Source organism: Denticeps clupeoides, chromosome 20 (genome assembly GCF_900700375.1).
Source record: "Denticeps clupeoides chromosome 20, fDenClu1.1, whole genome shotgun sequence".
In the NCBI taxonomy this organism is placed as follows: Eukaryota; Metazoa; Chordata; class Actinopteri; order Clupeiformes; family Denticipitidae; genus Denticeps; species Denticeps clupeoides.
This window is the reverse complement of record NC_041726.1, coordinates 10,315,557-10,329,841: the sequence shown is the minus strand read 5'-3', so window position 1 is coordinate 10,329,841 and position 14,285 is coordinate 10,315,557. Positions and strand designations below refer to the sequence as shown.

General features: G+C 46.5%; 3 protein-coding genes across 5 annotated transcripts; 2 read left to right on the top strand and 1 right to left on the bottom strand.

Moving 5' to 3' along the window:
* The first annotated feature begins 1,403 nt into the window (after positions 1-1,403).
* Positions 1,404-3,204, top strand: LOC114770463 (transmembrane protein 42-like). 3 transcript variants are annotated; one of them, XR_003743343.1, is made up of 4 exons: positions 1,404-1,619; positions 1,740-1,886; positions 1,969-2,167; positions 2,512-3,204. XR_003743343.1 is itself a non-coding variant. In XM_028964413.1 (4 exons), exons 1-3 carry the CDS (start codon positions 1,443-1,445, stop codon positions 2,104-2,106), a joined length of 462 nt encoding a protein of 153 aa, XP_028820246.1. In that variant the 5' UTR covers positions 1,404-1,442; the 3' UTR covers positions 2,107-2,151; positions 2,512-3,204. The 3 variants fall into 3 exon arrangements, 2 of the variants coding, with proteins under 2 accessions (XP_028820246.1, XP_028820245.1); XM_028964413.1 differs by having other exon boundaries at positions 1,969-2,151; XM_028964412.1 differs by having other exon boundaries at positions 1,969-3,204.
* Positions 3,205-3,624: 420 nt separating this feature from the next.
* LOC114770520 (palmitoyltransferase ZDHHC3-like) lies at positions 3,625-9,331 on the bottom strand. The gene is made up of 7 exons (XM_028964515.1): positions 8,973-9,331; positions 7,366-7,692; positions 6,351-6,475; positions 6,088-6,184; positions 5,850-5,931; positions 4,873-5,003; positions 3,625-4,798 (listed from the first exon to the last, which is right to left on the bottom strand). Exons 1-7 carry the CDS (start codon positions 9,177-9,179, stop codon positions 4,640-4,642), a joined length of 1,128 nt encoding a protein of 375 aa, XP_028820348.1. The 5' UTR covers positions 9,180-9,331; the 3' UTR covers positions 3,625-4,639.
* LOC114770521 (exosome complex component RRP42-like) lies at positions 9,082-13,757 on the top strand. The gene is made up of 8 exons (XM_028964516.1): positions 9,082-9,462; positions 9,566-9,667; positions 11,498-11,592; positions 12,086-12,251; positions 13,000-13,070; positions 13,146-13,269; positions 13,345-13,500; positions 13,588-13,757. The coding sequence occupies exons 1-8, from the start codon at positions 9,406-9,408 to the stop codon at positions 13,690-13,692; spliced, it is 876 nt and encodes a 291-aa protein (XP_028820349.1). The 5' UTR covers positions 9,082-9,405; the 3' UTR covers positions 13,693-13,757.
* Positions 13,758-14,285: the final 528 nt, after the last annotated feature.

Genomic DNA, 14,285 nt, shown 5'->3' with positions numbered 1-14,285 from the left:
CTGGGGTGGATGTGGGTGGATGTGTGCAGGTCTGGAGCACACACACAACATAATCAATACAATCAGCGGCAACAGTGCACTGTCAAAACCTGTGGAGTTACAAAGCTGAAATGGACCAAACAGCCAAACTGTCACACCTGCAGCATTGCAGCTCTGCTTTACGCAATTTCCTTCGGGATTAATAAGGTTTTCTGATTCTGATTTATGTACACTTGTGGTTTTGTTTCTATAATTTTCTGTATATAAGCTATTGGACTATATTGTATATTGTTGTTGTTTTAGAGACGCCGTCGACCGGAATGTATGTGTATGGCCCATAAACGCGATTCTGTTTCTGAAATGTGAAGTACGTTTAGATAATATCAGTTGTATCGTAATGCAGATTGTGCATTATGATGAGTAGCCATGAGGAGATGTTTGTTGAATGTCAGTCATCAGTTAATCCTTCAGGAACATGACTGATGTTTTATTTATTTATGCAGATTTATGATCCTGTGTGCAGCATGGACGGTGATTTCGCGGTTTATAAGTCTCTCAGAAGAAGGTAACACTCCAACAATGATCCTCCTATAAAAAGCTGCATTTAGGTTTTACATTTATGGCATTTGATGCCCTTATCTAGAGCGACTTACAACGTGCTTTCATGTTACCATCAGTGAAGTAATCTGTTCTGGTTGACTAGAACTCAAACCATGAATACAATTATTTTATTAACTCTGTTGTCTTTACAAAAGTCAGACTAGTTAGTCTGAGTATTCTCTAAAGAGGAAGGTCTTAAGCTTCTGTTTGAAAATATTCAGTGGTAGAGTGCCAGGTATAATACGGCCTCTGAGGTAGGATGATGAAACCCCATGTTTGGCTTTGGAGTCTCCCATACACTGCAATCTACAGCACGAAGAGTGAAGCCCCCTACTGGTCATACCCCACACTAGGGATGTCTGTGTAGTCGATAACTGGTGAGAGGCCAACTCTGACCTATGAACCTTGTGACACCAGCTAATCAAAACAATCATGCATGTCATGCGTCTTTGGGGTGTAACGAAGAAACCATCAATGGGAAGAAGGTGATGTTCTGCTGGTTCTAAGCAGCTAGGGCTCCGTCCCTAGTCTGACTCTGAGCCTTTAAAAATATAGAATTGCTTGTTATTTAGCCTCTGAATGTGAACACCTTCCTTTGATCTTCTTTGATCTTTGATCTTCTACTGTAAATAAAAGGGTAGAAACCACGGGAAGACTCGAGAAGGAAAAGGTGGACTACATCTCCCAGCATGCGCCGGCACGCATCGGTAGGCGGCTGTGATTGGCGCCTGGAGGAGGAGCTGGGCTTTTCTCCTCGGCTGTGATTGGCCCTTGGAGAAGGAGCGGGACGGTCCTCCTCGGCTGTGATTGGCCCTTGGAGGAGGAGCTGGACGTGCTGGAGGTTCCTCCTCGGCGGAGATGAGATGTTCCCCGGCGTGGTGTACGCGCTGCTCGCGGGCTTCCTGGGCGCCGTGGCGTCGTCGTCAGCCAAGCTGTCCCTGGGCGCGGACTACCTGAAGGGGGTGTGTGAGTCCGGCCTCCGGACGTGGGGCGAGCAGCGCAAATTCCGCCCGGAGAACGAGGCCACCGCGTGCGACTGGGTGAGACGTCACGCACTCACAAATAATGACCTTCAGCGCGACCCCACGTGCCGTGTCTCGTTATTAAACAAATGGTTGCTGATCAGGACTACTACAGTAGTAATAATTCATGTTTGTCAGCTGCACATCCCCCTGAGGCTCCTCTGCGGCGGCCTGCTCTTCACCTGCAACGCTGTGATGTGGACCTTCCTGGCCAAGGCGCTCAGGTACTCCTCCTCCTCCACCCGGGCCACTGTGACCACCACGGCCTCCAACTTCATCTCCTCTGTGAGTACGACGCGCCCCGACACCCGCTCAATACTCCAGCCGGAATGTTCCGTCTCTTGACACACGCCTCATGTTCCTCCAGGCGTTCCTGGGCCAGCTCATCTTTGGGGAGAGCCACCTCGCTCTGTGGTGGGTGGGCATCTCGCTCACACTCTCCGGCCTCCTGGTGCTTCACCGAGCGACACCCAGCGACCCACCTGTGACCAAGAAGGATGAATGACGGGTCCCTGGCGATGGAGGTTCACGCTGCGCCTGCATGGCTGCTGTAGGATTATTTATCTGTAGGCCACCAACATAACTGCTGCCACTACACAAGTCCCACCCCCTGGCGAGGACCACGGACTGTTGAGAACATGGGCGCCGTCAGGCATGCAGAACTGCCGTAGTTAGGCCTGTGCTGGAATATTGGCTGATGGGAGGGGTGGGCAGAGCTAAACATTCCTGCAAGCAGCCACCAGGGGCACTAGACCTGTTTTGAGATTATGGCGACCATGTTTTTCAACAGTCGATGGTCAGTAGCGAGGGCCGTATGGCCTTACGAATCTTTTCTGTGCATAATGGTGCATTTAATTTGGCATTTTTGGGGAGGTTCATGTATTTAGCTGCTGACGTTTTATTTACTTAGACCAGTTCCTCTCCAGACCAAAGACTGATCAGACTGGCCCGTGTTGACGCCGATTCAGGATGGAGGCATCAGCTCAGTCTCACTGTTTTCCTCCAGAGGCTTCCTCTGGACAACCTGAGCCCTGTGCATCTCCCAGCATGCAGCGGTTGGCGTGTAGTCCGGATCAAGTGCTGGATCAGCCGGTAGCAAAAAGCACAAAGGCGCCGTCCTCCATCATGCATGCTGGTCCTCCACTGCTGTACTTCCTACGATCCCTTATCACTGTGACGCCTGTGGACCGGGTCAGGCTCGGTGCAATAAGAACAGCGCTCGTTTCTGACTGGTCCGCCTGCACCAGGTTATTTTCGACATCTTTAAGATGCATGAAGCAAAAAAATTATTTGCATTTGTTCTGTTGATGCACTTCCTGAATCAAATGTTCTTCCTACAACTGCTGGGTCAGAAATCGAAATGTTCTACACATATTCATTAAAAGACAGAGGGAACGCGGTGACTAGCACGGAACGAGGGCCTGCCGGGGAATGGCCTTATCTGAAAGCCCCAGCGTTCCACAGCAGGTCAGGAGCATGAGGTACCAGAGGTAGCAGAACAAAGTCCTTATCTTGCATTTGTGGATGTGTAAATACACTTGTATCCATTGTGGAGAAACCATGTTTACACTGTTACACGCTGGAATAAATTTCACACGATGAACACGGTGTTCTGGGTTCACCTTGCCTTACGTTCATTTTAAGGTGCTCGCCATTGTAATCACCTGCCATCCTGCTGCCAAACAAAAGATATTAGAAGATAAAATTTTTCAAAGCTGTAACAGGCAGAAAGAAATCCCAGGGACCCCCTTAAGATGAATTATGTATTACAGTTAATGGAGGCAGAGTCCATGTTAAATTATTCCAGAGCTCATTCATAAAACCGGCGGCACAGAATAACCACAACTCACACACATCCATCACACATTCATTTATAACCATGCAAAAGAACGGCACATTGTGGGTCGGTGACAAGTGAATTAAATGTGAATTTCTTAGCACATTTCTAAACCAAGGAATAAAGCTCAATCAGAAGACACAAAATCATTAAAACACAATTCATATTAAATAAAGACAACGTCCACAATTTTAATTGCCTTTTATTAGGAGGTCTGCGCTCAGATTAAAAGTAAGCGAGACTAGTGTGATCGTTCCTCCTGAGGGGCAGCAGTGTGTGGTGTGCTGCCTCTAGTGGCAATGGAATGGATTGCAATTCATCATCATGTCGACTTGTTTCCTTGTTATAAGCCTGATAGTCACTGCTTTGATAAGGAGGTCTTCACTTATATAGGACATATGGAACACCAGTTCTAGGTTCTGAACAGTGCGGTTCAGTTAGATTTTAATGTTACTGCATATGGTTAGAGAGGAGACAGTTTATGCTGTATGGCAGTAATAACGGTTCAGCAGATAATACCTGATCTGTTCATAATCAACAGTTAAAATAAAGAAAAGAAAATGAGAAAAAGATTAATTTTGGCAGGAGAGTTCCAGTTCCTCTGGAGGCGGGGTGAGTAAGGCGTGTGAACATTACACATGAAATGTTCCACTGTGAAGGCCACCATGTTCGATTGCACCATCAAAAAAAAAAACCCGATCCTATAGGTAAACATACGCGTAAGGCAGCACATCCTTGGAATCCTGTTTCTATTGGTCCTCCAGTGGTCAAGTCCACAGGCGCCACCCCCAGTAAGGCGCTGACAGAACCAGTCATGACTGAAGGACAGGAACCAGCAGTCATGCGAGGTCCAGAATGAACTGCTGATCTGCACCTCCTCCATGGAGTATAAAAAAATACATTTAAAACAGGCGACATTAATTATTGCAACATCGCGATTTGTCGTCAGGAAAAAAGAGCACAAGAAGTAGCTGCAATTCTGGCTTGGAGAAATGGTGGAGAAGGAGACATTCCCTGGGCTTTGGTGTAAACAGGAGGAAGACGGAAGACGTTCCGTAGGTCAGTAAAGCATCAGAAGTTCCATCTCTGATTGGAAAGGGAAACAGGTGAGAGTTCCGCTCACTCGAGTCCCTCTGGCGCTGCTTGTTCACAATGCACCCAACTGGGCGAGAAAATGGGTCTCCAGAACAGGCGTCGCCCATCAGACCACATACTGATAGGGGTCTGCCTTCCCATGGTCGGGCGTGGCAAACGGACTGAGCCAGGCTATGGAGAAGGGGTGGCCGAACACCACCTTCATGTTCATCCACCTGGACTTCTTCACCCAGCGCCGCTCTTCCTTCTTCAGCTGCTCGATACCCTGCGGACAGGAGAAGACGTTTATGATACAGGTTCGGGCGCGGTGGTGGGCGCGGTGGACGCTCGGGAACTTACGGTCTCGTCAGTGCAGATGGAGTGGACCTGTGTGCCGAACATCACAGCGGTGAAAATGAGGAAGAGGAGCCCCTCAAAGCACAGGAGGATGAGGAGGATGACTGTGGCTGGAGGTGATAAGGAGCTGCACTCTGAGGAACAGGGTGGTGGAAGGCACGTGGAAGAAGAGGAAATTGGGGGCCATGAGAACCAAGGGAATGAAGGTCCGAAACGCTCCTCGTTAAACAGGTTCACTTTAACCTGGTTAAACTGGAACCCTGATCAATCCTGCTCACCTAATAAGATCAATGGGATCATAAACATTTATCATTTAATTGTCACTTGTTCTGAGCACAAGCCCTGTTCTACTAAATCCAAAACATAATGGATTATATCATAATTACATTGCTTGGTGGTTTTCTAATTAAAAAGTAGTACGTTAGAGACTGTGGCGGCCTGATCTGAGTACAGCGCTGCTCCGGAGTTCGGGCTCGTCCACACGGACGTTCAAAAGGAACGCCCTCTGATCGGCGTACGCATTTTTGAGCTTGAAACTGTTTTTGAAAGGGTATCTAAGGCAGATACATCAACATAAAGCATAACCGTACACAAGATAAAGCAATATCTGGGCAATTCTACTGAAAGTGGACTTTGTCACACACACGTTTGTATAATGCAAGTGATTATATTAAATTTTAGGATTTCCTGTATTCAGTGTATATTACAAAATAGTCAAAAAATGTAAATAACACTATGCTTGTTAAGGCCTTAACTCTCATCTCACTTGCGTATTTAAAAACATCCTGTGAAGTCATGTAGAAAAATGGACAGGGTGCCTCAATAATCGATACAATGATAATCGTAATCGAATGGAATTTGGTTGTGTCAGTGGCGAACCCAGGACAGAACCTCCCTGTTCTGTGTAAACGGCTTCTATGAATGAGAAGGTGTTGAATGAGCAGTTGAGTGAGAACACGGTTTACAGTGTAAACACTTACTCGTCCAGTCCTGTTCAAAGCAGAAGACGAAGTGACAGGCCACCATGACGAGGGCGTGGAGGGAGATCAGGGCAATATACATCTACAGTAAACAAACAAAATCTTTATCATTCTGTACATTGTGTGTGTTTGTATTATTAATGTGAATATGAGTGTCATTAATATCCAGTAGATGGTGGTGAAAAGATAATAAGACAGTAGAAGCGTGAGTGTGTGTTTGTGTGCGTTCTGTACTCACAGTGAAAAGCACAAAGTACTTCTGGTTGTTTTCTCCCACACAGTTATTCACCCAGGGGCAGTGATGGTCCATCTTCCGGATGCAGCGTTTACACACACTTCAGTAAAAACACACACAGAAATCGCATTATTTTGCATGAGGGAACAACGGGAAAACAACGGCAGTGTGTCAGGGAATGTAGGACAGAGCATCGCGCGCACACTCTTGGGGTCCGGGGTCAGTACGCGGAATGAAACGCCGGAGCCGATCTGAGGGTCTTTTACCTGCAGTGGTGCGCACGGTCGGGCTTGATGCTGCAGCACTTGGGACATTTATAAACCACCTGTCCAGGTTTCAGCTGAAGACTCTCGATGAACTCTTTGGTGGCGTTTCCTTTGGGCACGGCTCCCTGCAGGCCAGAGTACGCTAACGGTCATGCCACTTTCATACGAGGTTAAAGGTCAACTGAATGAAATGAGCACTACACTGGTCACAATTGTCGGGTAATCACACATTTTTCAAAAATGAATTGTTAAGACTCAAGCTCGCGTCAATTTCACAACTATTACAGCCATAAATGTGAGAAAGAGTCTCAGGTCGCCCAAACCCATTTGGCCAATCAGTGGGGTTTATTGCAGGTTAAGCGACTATGTTGTTACGAGCAAGAAACAATGATTGGTTGCCGCTCCTGTGCTCCCTGCACAATAGACACACCCACCCATCATCAAGTATACAGTAAACAACAGAGCGGTGCTGATATGTTACATATTTTAAATGAACGATTTGGTGATTCGTGCATTTAGATAAGTGTGTTACATATTTTTGCCACTGGTACAGTCAAATATAGAACATTATACGTTCTTTCCTTCCATTTATTGTGGAATAGTGACGCTATATAACCTACACCTAGTGGTGACTCGTTATACAACACAGCATATTGATTAGGCTTTACAGTTTAGAGTTTGATTTTACTGAATGTTATCAGTTTCTCTTGGGAATTATATGACCGTCAGTGGAAGAAAAAAAGAATCTCAGTGGATATGTATAAAAAAAATCATCTTTGGTTTGAAAGGCTTCAGGCATAAGTGACACGTCATCAATTATGCAGGGAAAAGTGCCCTGGGCAGCAGAAAGACATGTAGGTCTGCACTACACCACCATTCTGAACCATAAAAACCCTCACTGGAACACTCATAAAAAGCAAATAAATGGAGATTTCATGGGAAAATGTAATAAGCATTGCGATATGATGCTAATTATGGATGTGCATGCTGATATCAGTAGACAAGTGGATCTGACCGGGTCTGTGCACATGGCCCTGAAGTGTGACGCCAACGCGAGGAATGCCAGGCCGTTAAAGACCACGCCGTTGAGCACGCTGTACACCACGTTGTTGGAGGGGAGGAGCATGACGAAGACCACCACGAACTCCGCGTAGAGCACCAGCAGCCAGGTGATGGCGCCGCACACAATGCCGCAGCCGTCGCGGATGAACCACATGGCATCAGACTGTGGGAGCGGTGGGGGCGGGGCACAGTGCTCGGGCCCCAGGTAGCCGGCTCGCCTCTCGATGTCCCTGCAGCGGTGGGCGGGGCTCTTCATTCTTGCGAGCAACCGATGGGCATGCTGGGAAAACGCAGAAAGAGGGGTCCGGTGAAAAAGTCGTAGTGCACAGCAGGAAACAAAGCAGATGCTCCTCCTCCTCACTCATGAGCCCCGGCCCCAGCCACAATCCATAGATTATTAATAATCAATCAATTTGAAGGAATAATGCAGCATTCATGAGGTTCTGGTTTTATACGATTTGCACCATGCTGGGGTAACACAGCCACCTATAAGCCAGGTTCAAACCACACTTACTACCACTGAGCAGGAACACTTACATTTACAGCATTTACCAGATGCCCTTATCCAGAGTGCCTTATAAACAGAAGTTACAGGAACAGTACCAGAAGAACCTCTGCAGTAACCATAAAACCACTCCAGATGGTCCAAAATGTGGCAGCCCGTCTCATCTTCAATCAGCCAAAATACACCCATGTCACGCCTCTTCTCACCTCTCTCCACTGGCTCCCGGTAGCTGCTCGCATTGAGTTCAAATCCTTGTTGCTCGCCTACAGGGCTGTAAATGGAAGAGCACCCTCTTATATCAACACACTACTAGCCAGCTACACTCCGGCACGCCCTCTCAGATCTGCAAATGAAATGAGACTGAAAATTCCCTCTTCACGGGGTCTCCGGTTGCAATCAACTCTGTTCTCCTTGGTTGTCCCTGGCTGGTGAAAACCCACTTATTCAAACAGTATTTCAGACAATCTAACACTTGCACACGCACTGCACAAATTAAAATAATTTCCTCGTCTAGCACTTAACAATTTCCGAGCATGTTCTTTTTCTGACAAGTTAGGCCTTATCAGGGCTCTTAGTTTTGTAAACTCGAAATCTATAGAAATTGAATGAGAATGGTGTTGGTGTCTTGCTCTTGTAAGTCGCTTTGGATAAAAGCGTCTGCAAAGTAAAGTAAAGAACCTGGGTCTCCTGGTTCATAGACTACTACCACCACGGTCCCTGTTAAGATGATCCTTTATTAGTCCAAGTGGGAACAAGTACAACAAGTTACTACTGATTGTAAGATTTCCAGAAGAACTGGATTAGAGGAAGGAGAACTCCTCCGGTTTTCATTTTTACTACAAATCTCGACCCATCAAAAGACACAAACACCTCCAGAACCGCAGACCCACACCCAACCTCCACCTTCTCCACCCCAGTAAACACACGCTTTCACCAGGGAAGGGAAACTGCTGGAATCAGCACCCGACACTGACCAGTCCACACAGCGAATAATTATCATAAACATAATAAAAATAATAATAGTAGAGTAACAATGAGAAGAGCAGCTCGCTCACCTCCCACCGGGACCCGCGCCTCGGTTTCGGCGGAACAGCCACGGGAATCCTCCCTTCCTCCCGACACCCGGACGAGCAGCGACCAGGAAGTCCTGGAGTCCGGAATGATCTGTAATTAGCACATGAACGCACCTCTACTCCACCCCACACATGGACACCGACACCCGAAACTCCGCTCAATAACGCCGCGAACACTCGTTTGAACATCTGAACATTTTGTGGCGTTTTCAAATGGAATAACCCAACGTTCTTTCCTCTGACTCCAGGTCAGTTTCATTGCATTCTAAACGCGGTTCCAGCCGCGCTGCTGTCGAGGAGAAACTGATCCCAGTTCGGACAGAAACCGGCCGCCGTGAAAAAAAAACAGTGTCGCGCCTTGATGACGCAAGTCGCCCGCAGCGTCGCGCCCTGATGACACGGGTCGTATGGCAACATGGCCACTGTGCAAGTGAGCGAGGCTGAGAAAGTCTACATTTTACACGGAGTGCGGGTAAATTACCCTGAAATCTGTGGATTTAAGCCTCCGATATTTGACCGAAGTGATCAGTGAATTAAATCGGCCGTTTTAAATGATGAATCTCGATTTGTCTCAGGATGACCTGCGTGTGGACGGGCGAGGCTGTGAGGACTACAGGCACATGGACATAGAGACCGACGTTGTGTCCAACACGGACGGCTCGGCTAAAGTGTCCCTGGTAGGACAGTCCCGCGTCCGGCTGTATTTTCTGACTGGTGTTACGCCGCATTCTGTGACCGTCGTATTTTGTGCCCCCAGGGGGCGCTGTTTCGTTCAGTTGATCAGATACCAGTTCGCTGTACGAGCTTTGTGTTTCTCTTTTAGACACACACAAGTCCTTCTAAAAAATTAGCATATTGTGATAAAGTTCATTATTTCCTGTAATGTACTGATAAACATTAGACTTTCATATATTTTAGATTCATTACACACAACTGAAGGTAGTTCAAGGCTTTTTATAGTTTTAATATAGATTGTTTTGGCATACAGCTAATGAAACCCCGACAAGAAATTAGCATATTTAATCAGACCAAAAAATTTTTAATACAAAAAAAAAAAAAAAAGTCAACCTTCAAATAATCATGTTCAGTTATGCACTCAATACTTGGTCGGAATCCTTTCGCAGAAATGACTGCTTCAATGCGGCGTGGCATGGAGGCAATCAGCTTGTGGCACTGCTGAGGTGTTGTGGAGGCCCAGGATGCTTCGATAGCGGCCTTAAGCTCATCCAGAGTGTTGCGTCTCTCAACATCCCACAGATTCTCTATGGGGTTCAGGTCAGGAGAGTTGGCAGGCAAATTGAGCACAGTAATACCATAGTCAGTAAACCATTTACCAGTGGTTTTGGCACTGTGAGCAGGTGCCAGGGCATGCTGAAAAATGAAATCTTCATCTTCGTAAAGCTTTTCAGCAGATGGAAGCATGAAGTGCTCCAAAAATCTCCTGATAGCTAGCTGCATTGACCCTGCCCTTGATAAAACACAGTGGACCAACACCAGCAGCTGACATGGCACCCCAGACCATCACTGACTGTGGGTACTTGACACTGGACTTCAGGCATTTTTGCCATTTCCCCCTGCCTAGTCTTCCTCCAGACTCTGGCACTTTGATTTCCCAGGTCAGGCGCTTCTGCCACTGTTTCTGGTTCAAAAGTGTCTTGACCTGGGGAATGCGGCACCTGTAGCCCGTTTCCTGCACACGCCTGTGCACGGTGGCTCTCTATGTTTCTACTCCAGACTCAGTCCACTGCTTCCGCAGGTCCCCCAAGGTCTGGAATGGGTCCTTCTCCACAATTTTCCTCAGAGTCCGGTCACCTCTTCTCGTTGTGCAGCGTTTTCTGCCACACTTTTTCCTTCCCACAGACTTCCCACTGAGGTGCCTTGATACAGCACTCTGGGAACAGCCTATTCGTTCAGAAATTTCTTTCTGTGTCTTACCCTCTTGCTTGAGGGTGTCGATGTCCTTCTGGTCAGCAGTCTTACCCATGAATGCGGTTTGGAGTAATGAACCAGGCTGGGAGTTTTTAAAAGCCTCAGGAATCTTTTGCAGGTGTTTAGAGTTAATTAGTTGATTCAGATGATCAGGTTAATAGCTCGTTTAGAGAACCTTTTCCTGATATGCAAATTTTTTTGCGATAGGAACTTTGGGTTTTCATGAGCTGTATGCCAAAATCATCAATATTAAAACAATAATAGGCTTGAACTACCTTCAGTTGTGTGTAATGAATCTAAAATATATGAAAGTCTAATGTTTATCAGTACATTACAGGAAATAATGAACTTTATCACAAAATGCTAATTATTTGAGAAGGACCTGTGTGTGTGTGTGTGTGTGTGTGTGTGTGTGTGTGTGTGTGTATATATATATATATATATACAACCATATAGCACGGACCAGAAATAACACGGAGAAAATAATCTTAAATGCGACAAATACACCAAAACAGCGGCCCTGGGGTCACAAGATGCGACGGTCACAGAATATGGTGTCACACCTGACCTGTGTGCAGGGATACAGTGACGTGCTCGTCGGGGTGAAGGCCGAGGTCGGGAAGCCCAGGCCGGCGCTGCCGGATCAAGGCTACCTGGAATTTTTCGTTGATTGGTGAGTTTGCGGCTCAGTTGGGATTTTTTTGATGCAGTGACCTGGCTTTTTTTCTGCTGAAACTATTTTTATGGCAAGTTTTCTATCCAATCATTCTTTTCTACAAATAATCGTATGATGCCTCCATACTGGCAGCTCCTCGTTAGTATAGTGGTGAGTATCCCCGCCTGTCACGCGGTAGACCGGGGTTCGATTCCCTGCTGGGGAGGCGATGCTCTGGGGCAGTGGTGGCCTAGCGGTTAAGCGCCTGTCATGGCTGCCCACTGCTCACTCAGGGTGATGGGTTGAATGCAGAGGAATGCAGAGGACAAATGTGCACCGTGTGCTGTGCTGCTCTGTATCACATGTGACAATCACTTTATATTGTTCTTTATTGATTTCTCTGCTGCCACTACATGCATCTCTTTTTTGCACTTCTTTTTGATGGTAATGTCTGACCTTTTTTTTTTTTTTTTACATTGTATTTAAAAAAATTATCCTGCTCTCTCTGCAGCTCTGCCAATGCCACTCCGGAGTTCGAGGGCCGCGGCGGCGAGGAGCTGGGCCTGGAGCTGAGCAACACCCTGTATAAAGTCTTCAGCAACAAGCAGAGCGTGGACCTGCACAGCCTCTGCATCAGCCCTGGAGAGCACTGCTGGGTTCTCTATGTTGATGTCCTGGTGAGCAGGGCATCTCTGGCACTCAGTGCAGTTTGCAGTGAGTTCTGTATTCAACAGACATTCATAGGTCTTCACTGGATTTTACTCATTAAACCAAAAAAAAAAACCTCAATTTTCACAAAGTCATGTATGTCCGTCAACTTTCACACACACACGTTGTTGTTTTTAATTGCTACAGCCAATAAATTGTGAAAATATAAAATAATGCAGCCGCTCTTTGAATTTAAGGCACTTTCTGCACTTTTGATGGTTTAACGTTTCAAAATTAAAGCCTAACCCATGTAAATGTAAATGTATTAGGGGATGCTAACGCCAATATAAAAGCAGAAAAAAATGTTAATGTCAGGGGACCTTAGAATCAGTCCCTGTCTTTCCCCCTTGAAATGTTACATACAGTCAAAGGCACAGTGAGCGCCTTAAATTCAAAGAGTGCCTGCATTATTTAGCATTTTCACAATTTATCAGAAGCAGCAATTGAAAAAACCAATGTGTGTGTGTGTGTGTGTGTGTGTGTAAGTTGACCGACAGACATGTCTGTCCATGTGAAATTGGAGATTTCTGGGTTTTTGTTTAATGAGTAAAATCCAGCGAAGTGCTATGAATTAGGGTCTGTCGAATACAGAACTCACTCCCAACTTTACTGACGTATCTCTGCATCTGATGCTCTGATTGCGCAGCAATGTTGGGTTGACGCCCCACCGATTTAGATAATTTTACTAACGCATGCATAACTGCTTAACCCTCTCAGCTGCTCCAGTGTGATGGGAATCTGTTTGACGCCATTTCCATTGCCATCAAGGCAGCGCTCTTCAACACGCGGTGAGTTTTTACACCGACTTTCCTCATATTGAAAGAATGTGAATTTCTGATGGACCCTGGTGTTTTTTCACACAGAATTCCGAAAGTCCATTTGTCAGAAGATGAGGAGGGAGGGAAGGAGATTGAACTGTCGGACGATCCGTATGACTGCGTCAGGCTCAACGTGGAAAACGTGCCCTGCATCGTCACCCTATGCAAGGTACGGAGCGATAATAAATAAGAAATCGTTTATCTGCTTGCTTTGCGCTTGGTAATGGATTTATGATCATGGCAGATCGGCCACAGGCACGTGGTGGACGCCACTCTTCAGGAGAAGGCCTGTTCCGTGGCCAGTCTGCTCATCGCCACCACTCACCGGGGAACGGTGACCTGCGTCAGGAAGTTCGGGGGCGGCAGCCTGGACCCAGAGAGCATTTTCGAGATGATCGAGGTCGTTCTGTGCTTTTAACGGTTTCTGGTTTGTGTTCAAGCAGAACCGAAATCAACTGAACTTGGTATCTCTCTACTGTTCCTCCAGACAGGGAAGCGTGTTGGAAAGGCACTCCACACTCCTCTTATGGAGCTTCTGAAGGAAGAGGAAAGTTTGGGGAAGAAGAGACAGAAAGTGGGCTTTCTGGGTTGAGCCGCTACAGATGTTCTTGTTCTTTGTTGTATTTGTTTTTTGTAATAAAGTTTTTTTAAATGGCATTTTCTTCAGTTTTTTTTACATCTCTGCCATTTGAATGAATCTGTTCTAATCGGAGTTAACGTGGCTGGCACAGTCAGGGGACACTTGTAATGATTAGAATCTCCTGACTGATAAATTCGGCATAAAAGGCAGCTTTGTGATGAAGGATAACTGCTGGTCATCTGAACAGTTTACATACGGATGCGAGTAGGTTTGAAACCAGCTTGCGTTGCTTAATTAGCTCGTTTTTGAAGATCTGAACTCAGCACCTGTAGAAGGCCAGTAGACCCACGTGCTTCTGTAAGATGGATGTCCCAGGTCCAAGGCATCCTGTACTTTTGTCTTGCATAAGAGGTTCCCCCATGTCTTTGTCAAACGTCAGCCATTTGCTTGAGGTCCCACGAAGAGAAGGAAACAAGACAGACATCAAAGGAAAGATCCTTCTTTTATTTTGGGGTTTTCTGTAACCCAACTTACTACCATTGTGTCCCTGAGCAAGACACTTAACCCTGAGTGTGTCCAGGGGGGGACTGTCCCTGTAACTACTG

Coding starts and splice junctions, on each gene's coding strand:
- LOC114770463 (XM_028964413.1), top strand. CDS start 1,443: ATGTTCCCCGGCGTGGTGTACGCGCTGCTCGCGGGCTTCCTGGGCGCC. Junction 1,620..1,739: donor AGGCCACCGCGTGCGACTGG/GTGAGACGTCAC, acceptor CATGTTTGTCAG/CTGCACATCCCCCTGAGGCT. Junction 1,887..1,968: donor CCTCCAACTTCATCTCCTCT/GTGAGTACGACG, acceptor ATGTTCCTCCAG/GCGTTCCTGGGCCAGCTCAT.
- LOC114770520 (XM_028964515.1), bottom strand. CDS start 9,179: ATGTTCAAACGAGTGTTCGCGGCGTTATTGAGCGGAGTTTCGGGTGTC. Junction 6,185..6,350: donor GACCGTGCGCACCACTGCAG/GTAAAAGACCCT, acceptor TTTTTACTGAAG/TGTGTGTAAACGCTGCATCC. Junction 5,004..5,849: donor CTTTGAACAGGACTGGACGA/GTAAGTGTTTAC, acceptor CCTGTTCCTCAG/AGTGCAGCTCCTTATCACCT.
- LOC114770521 (XM_028964516.1), top strand. CDS start 9,406: ATGGCCACTGTGCAAGTGAGCGAGGCTGAGAAAGTCTACATTTTACAC. Junction 9,668..11,497: donor GCTCGGCTAAAGTGTCCCTG/GTAGGACAGTCC, acceptor ACCTGTGTGCAG/GGATACAGTGACGTGCTCGT. Junction 12,252..12,999: donor TTCTCTATGTTGATGTCCTG/GTGAGCAGGGCA, acceptor TAACCCTCTCAG/CTGCTCCAGTGTGATGGGAA.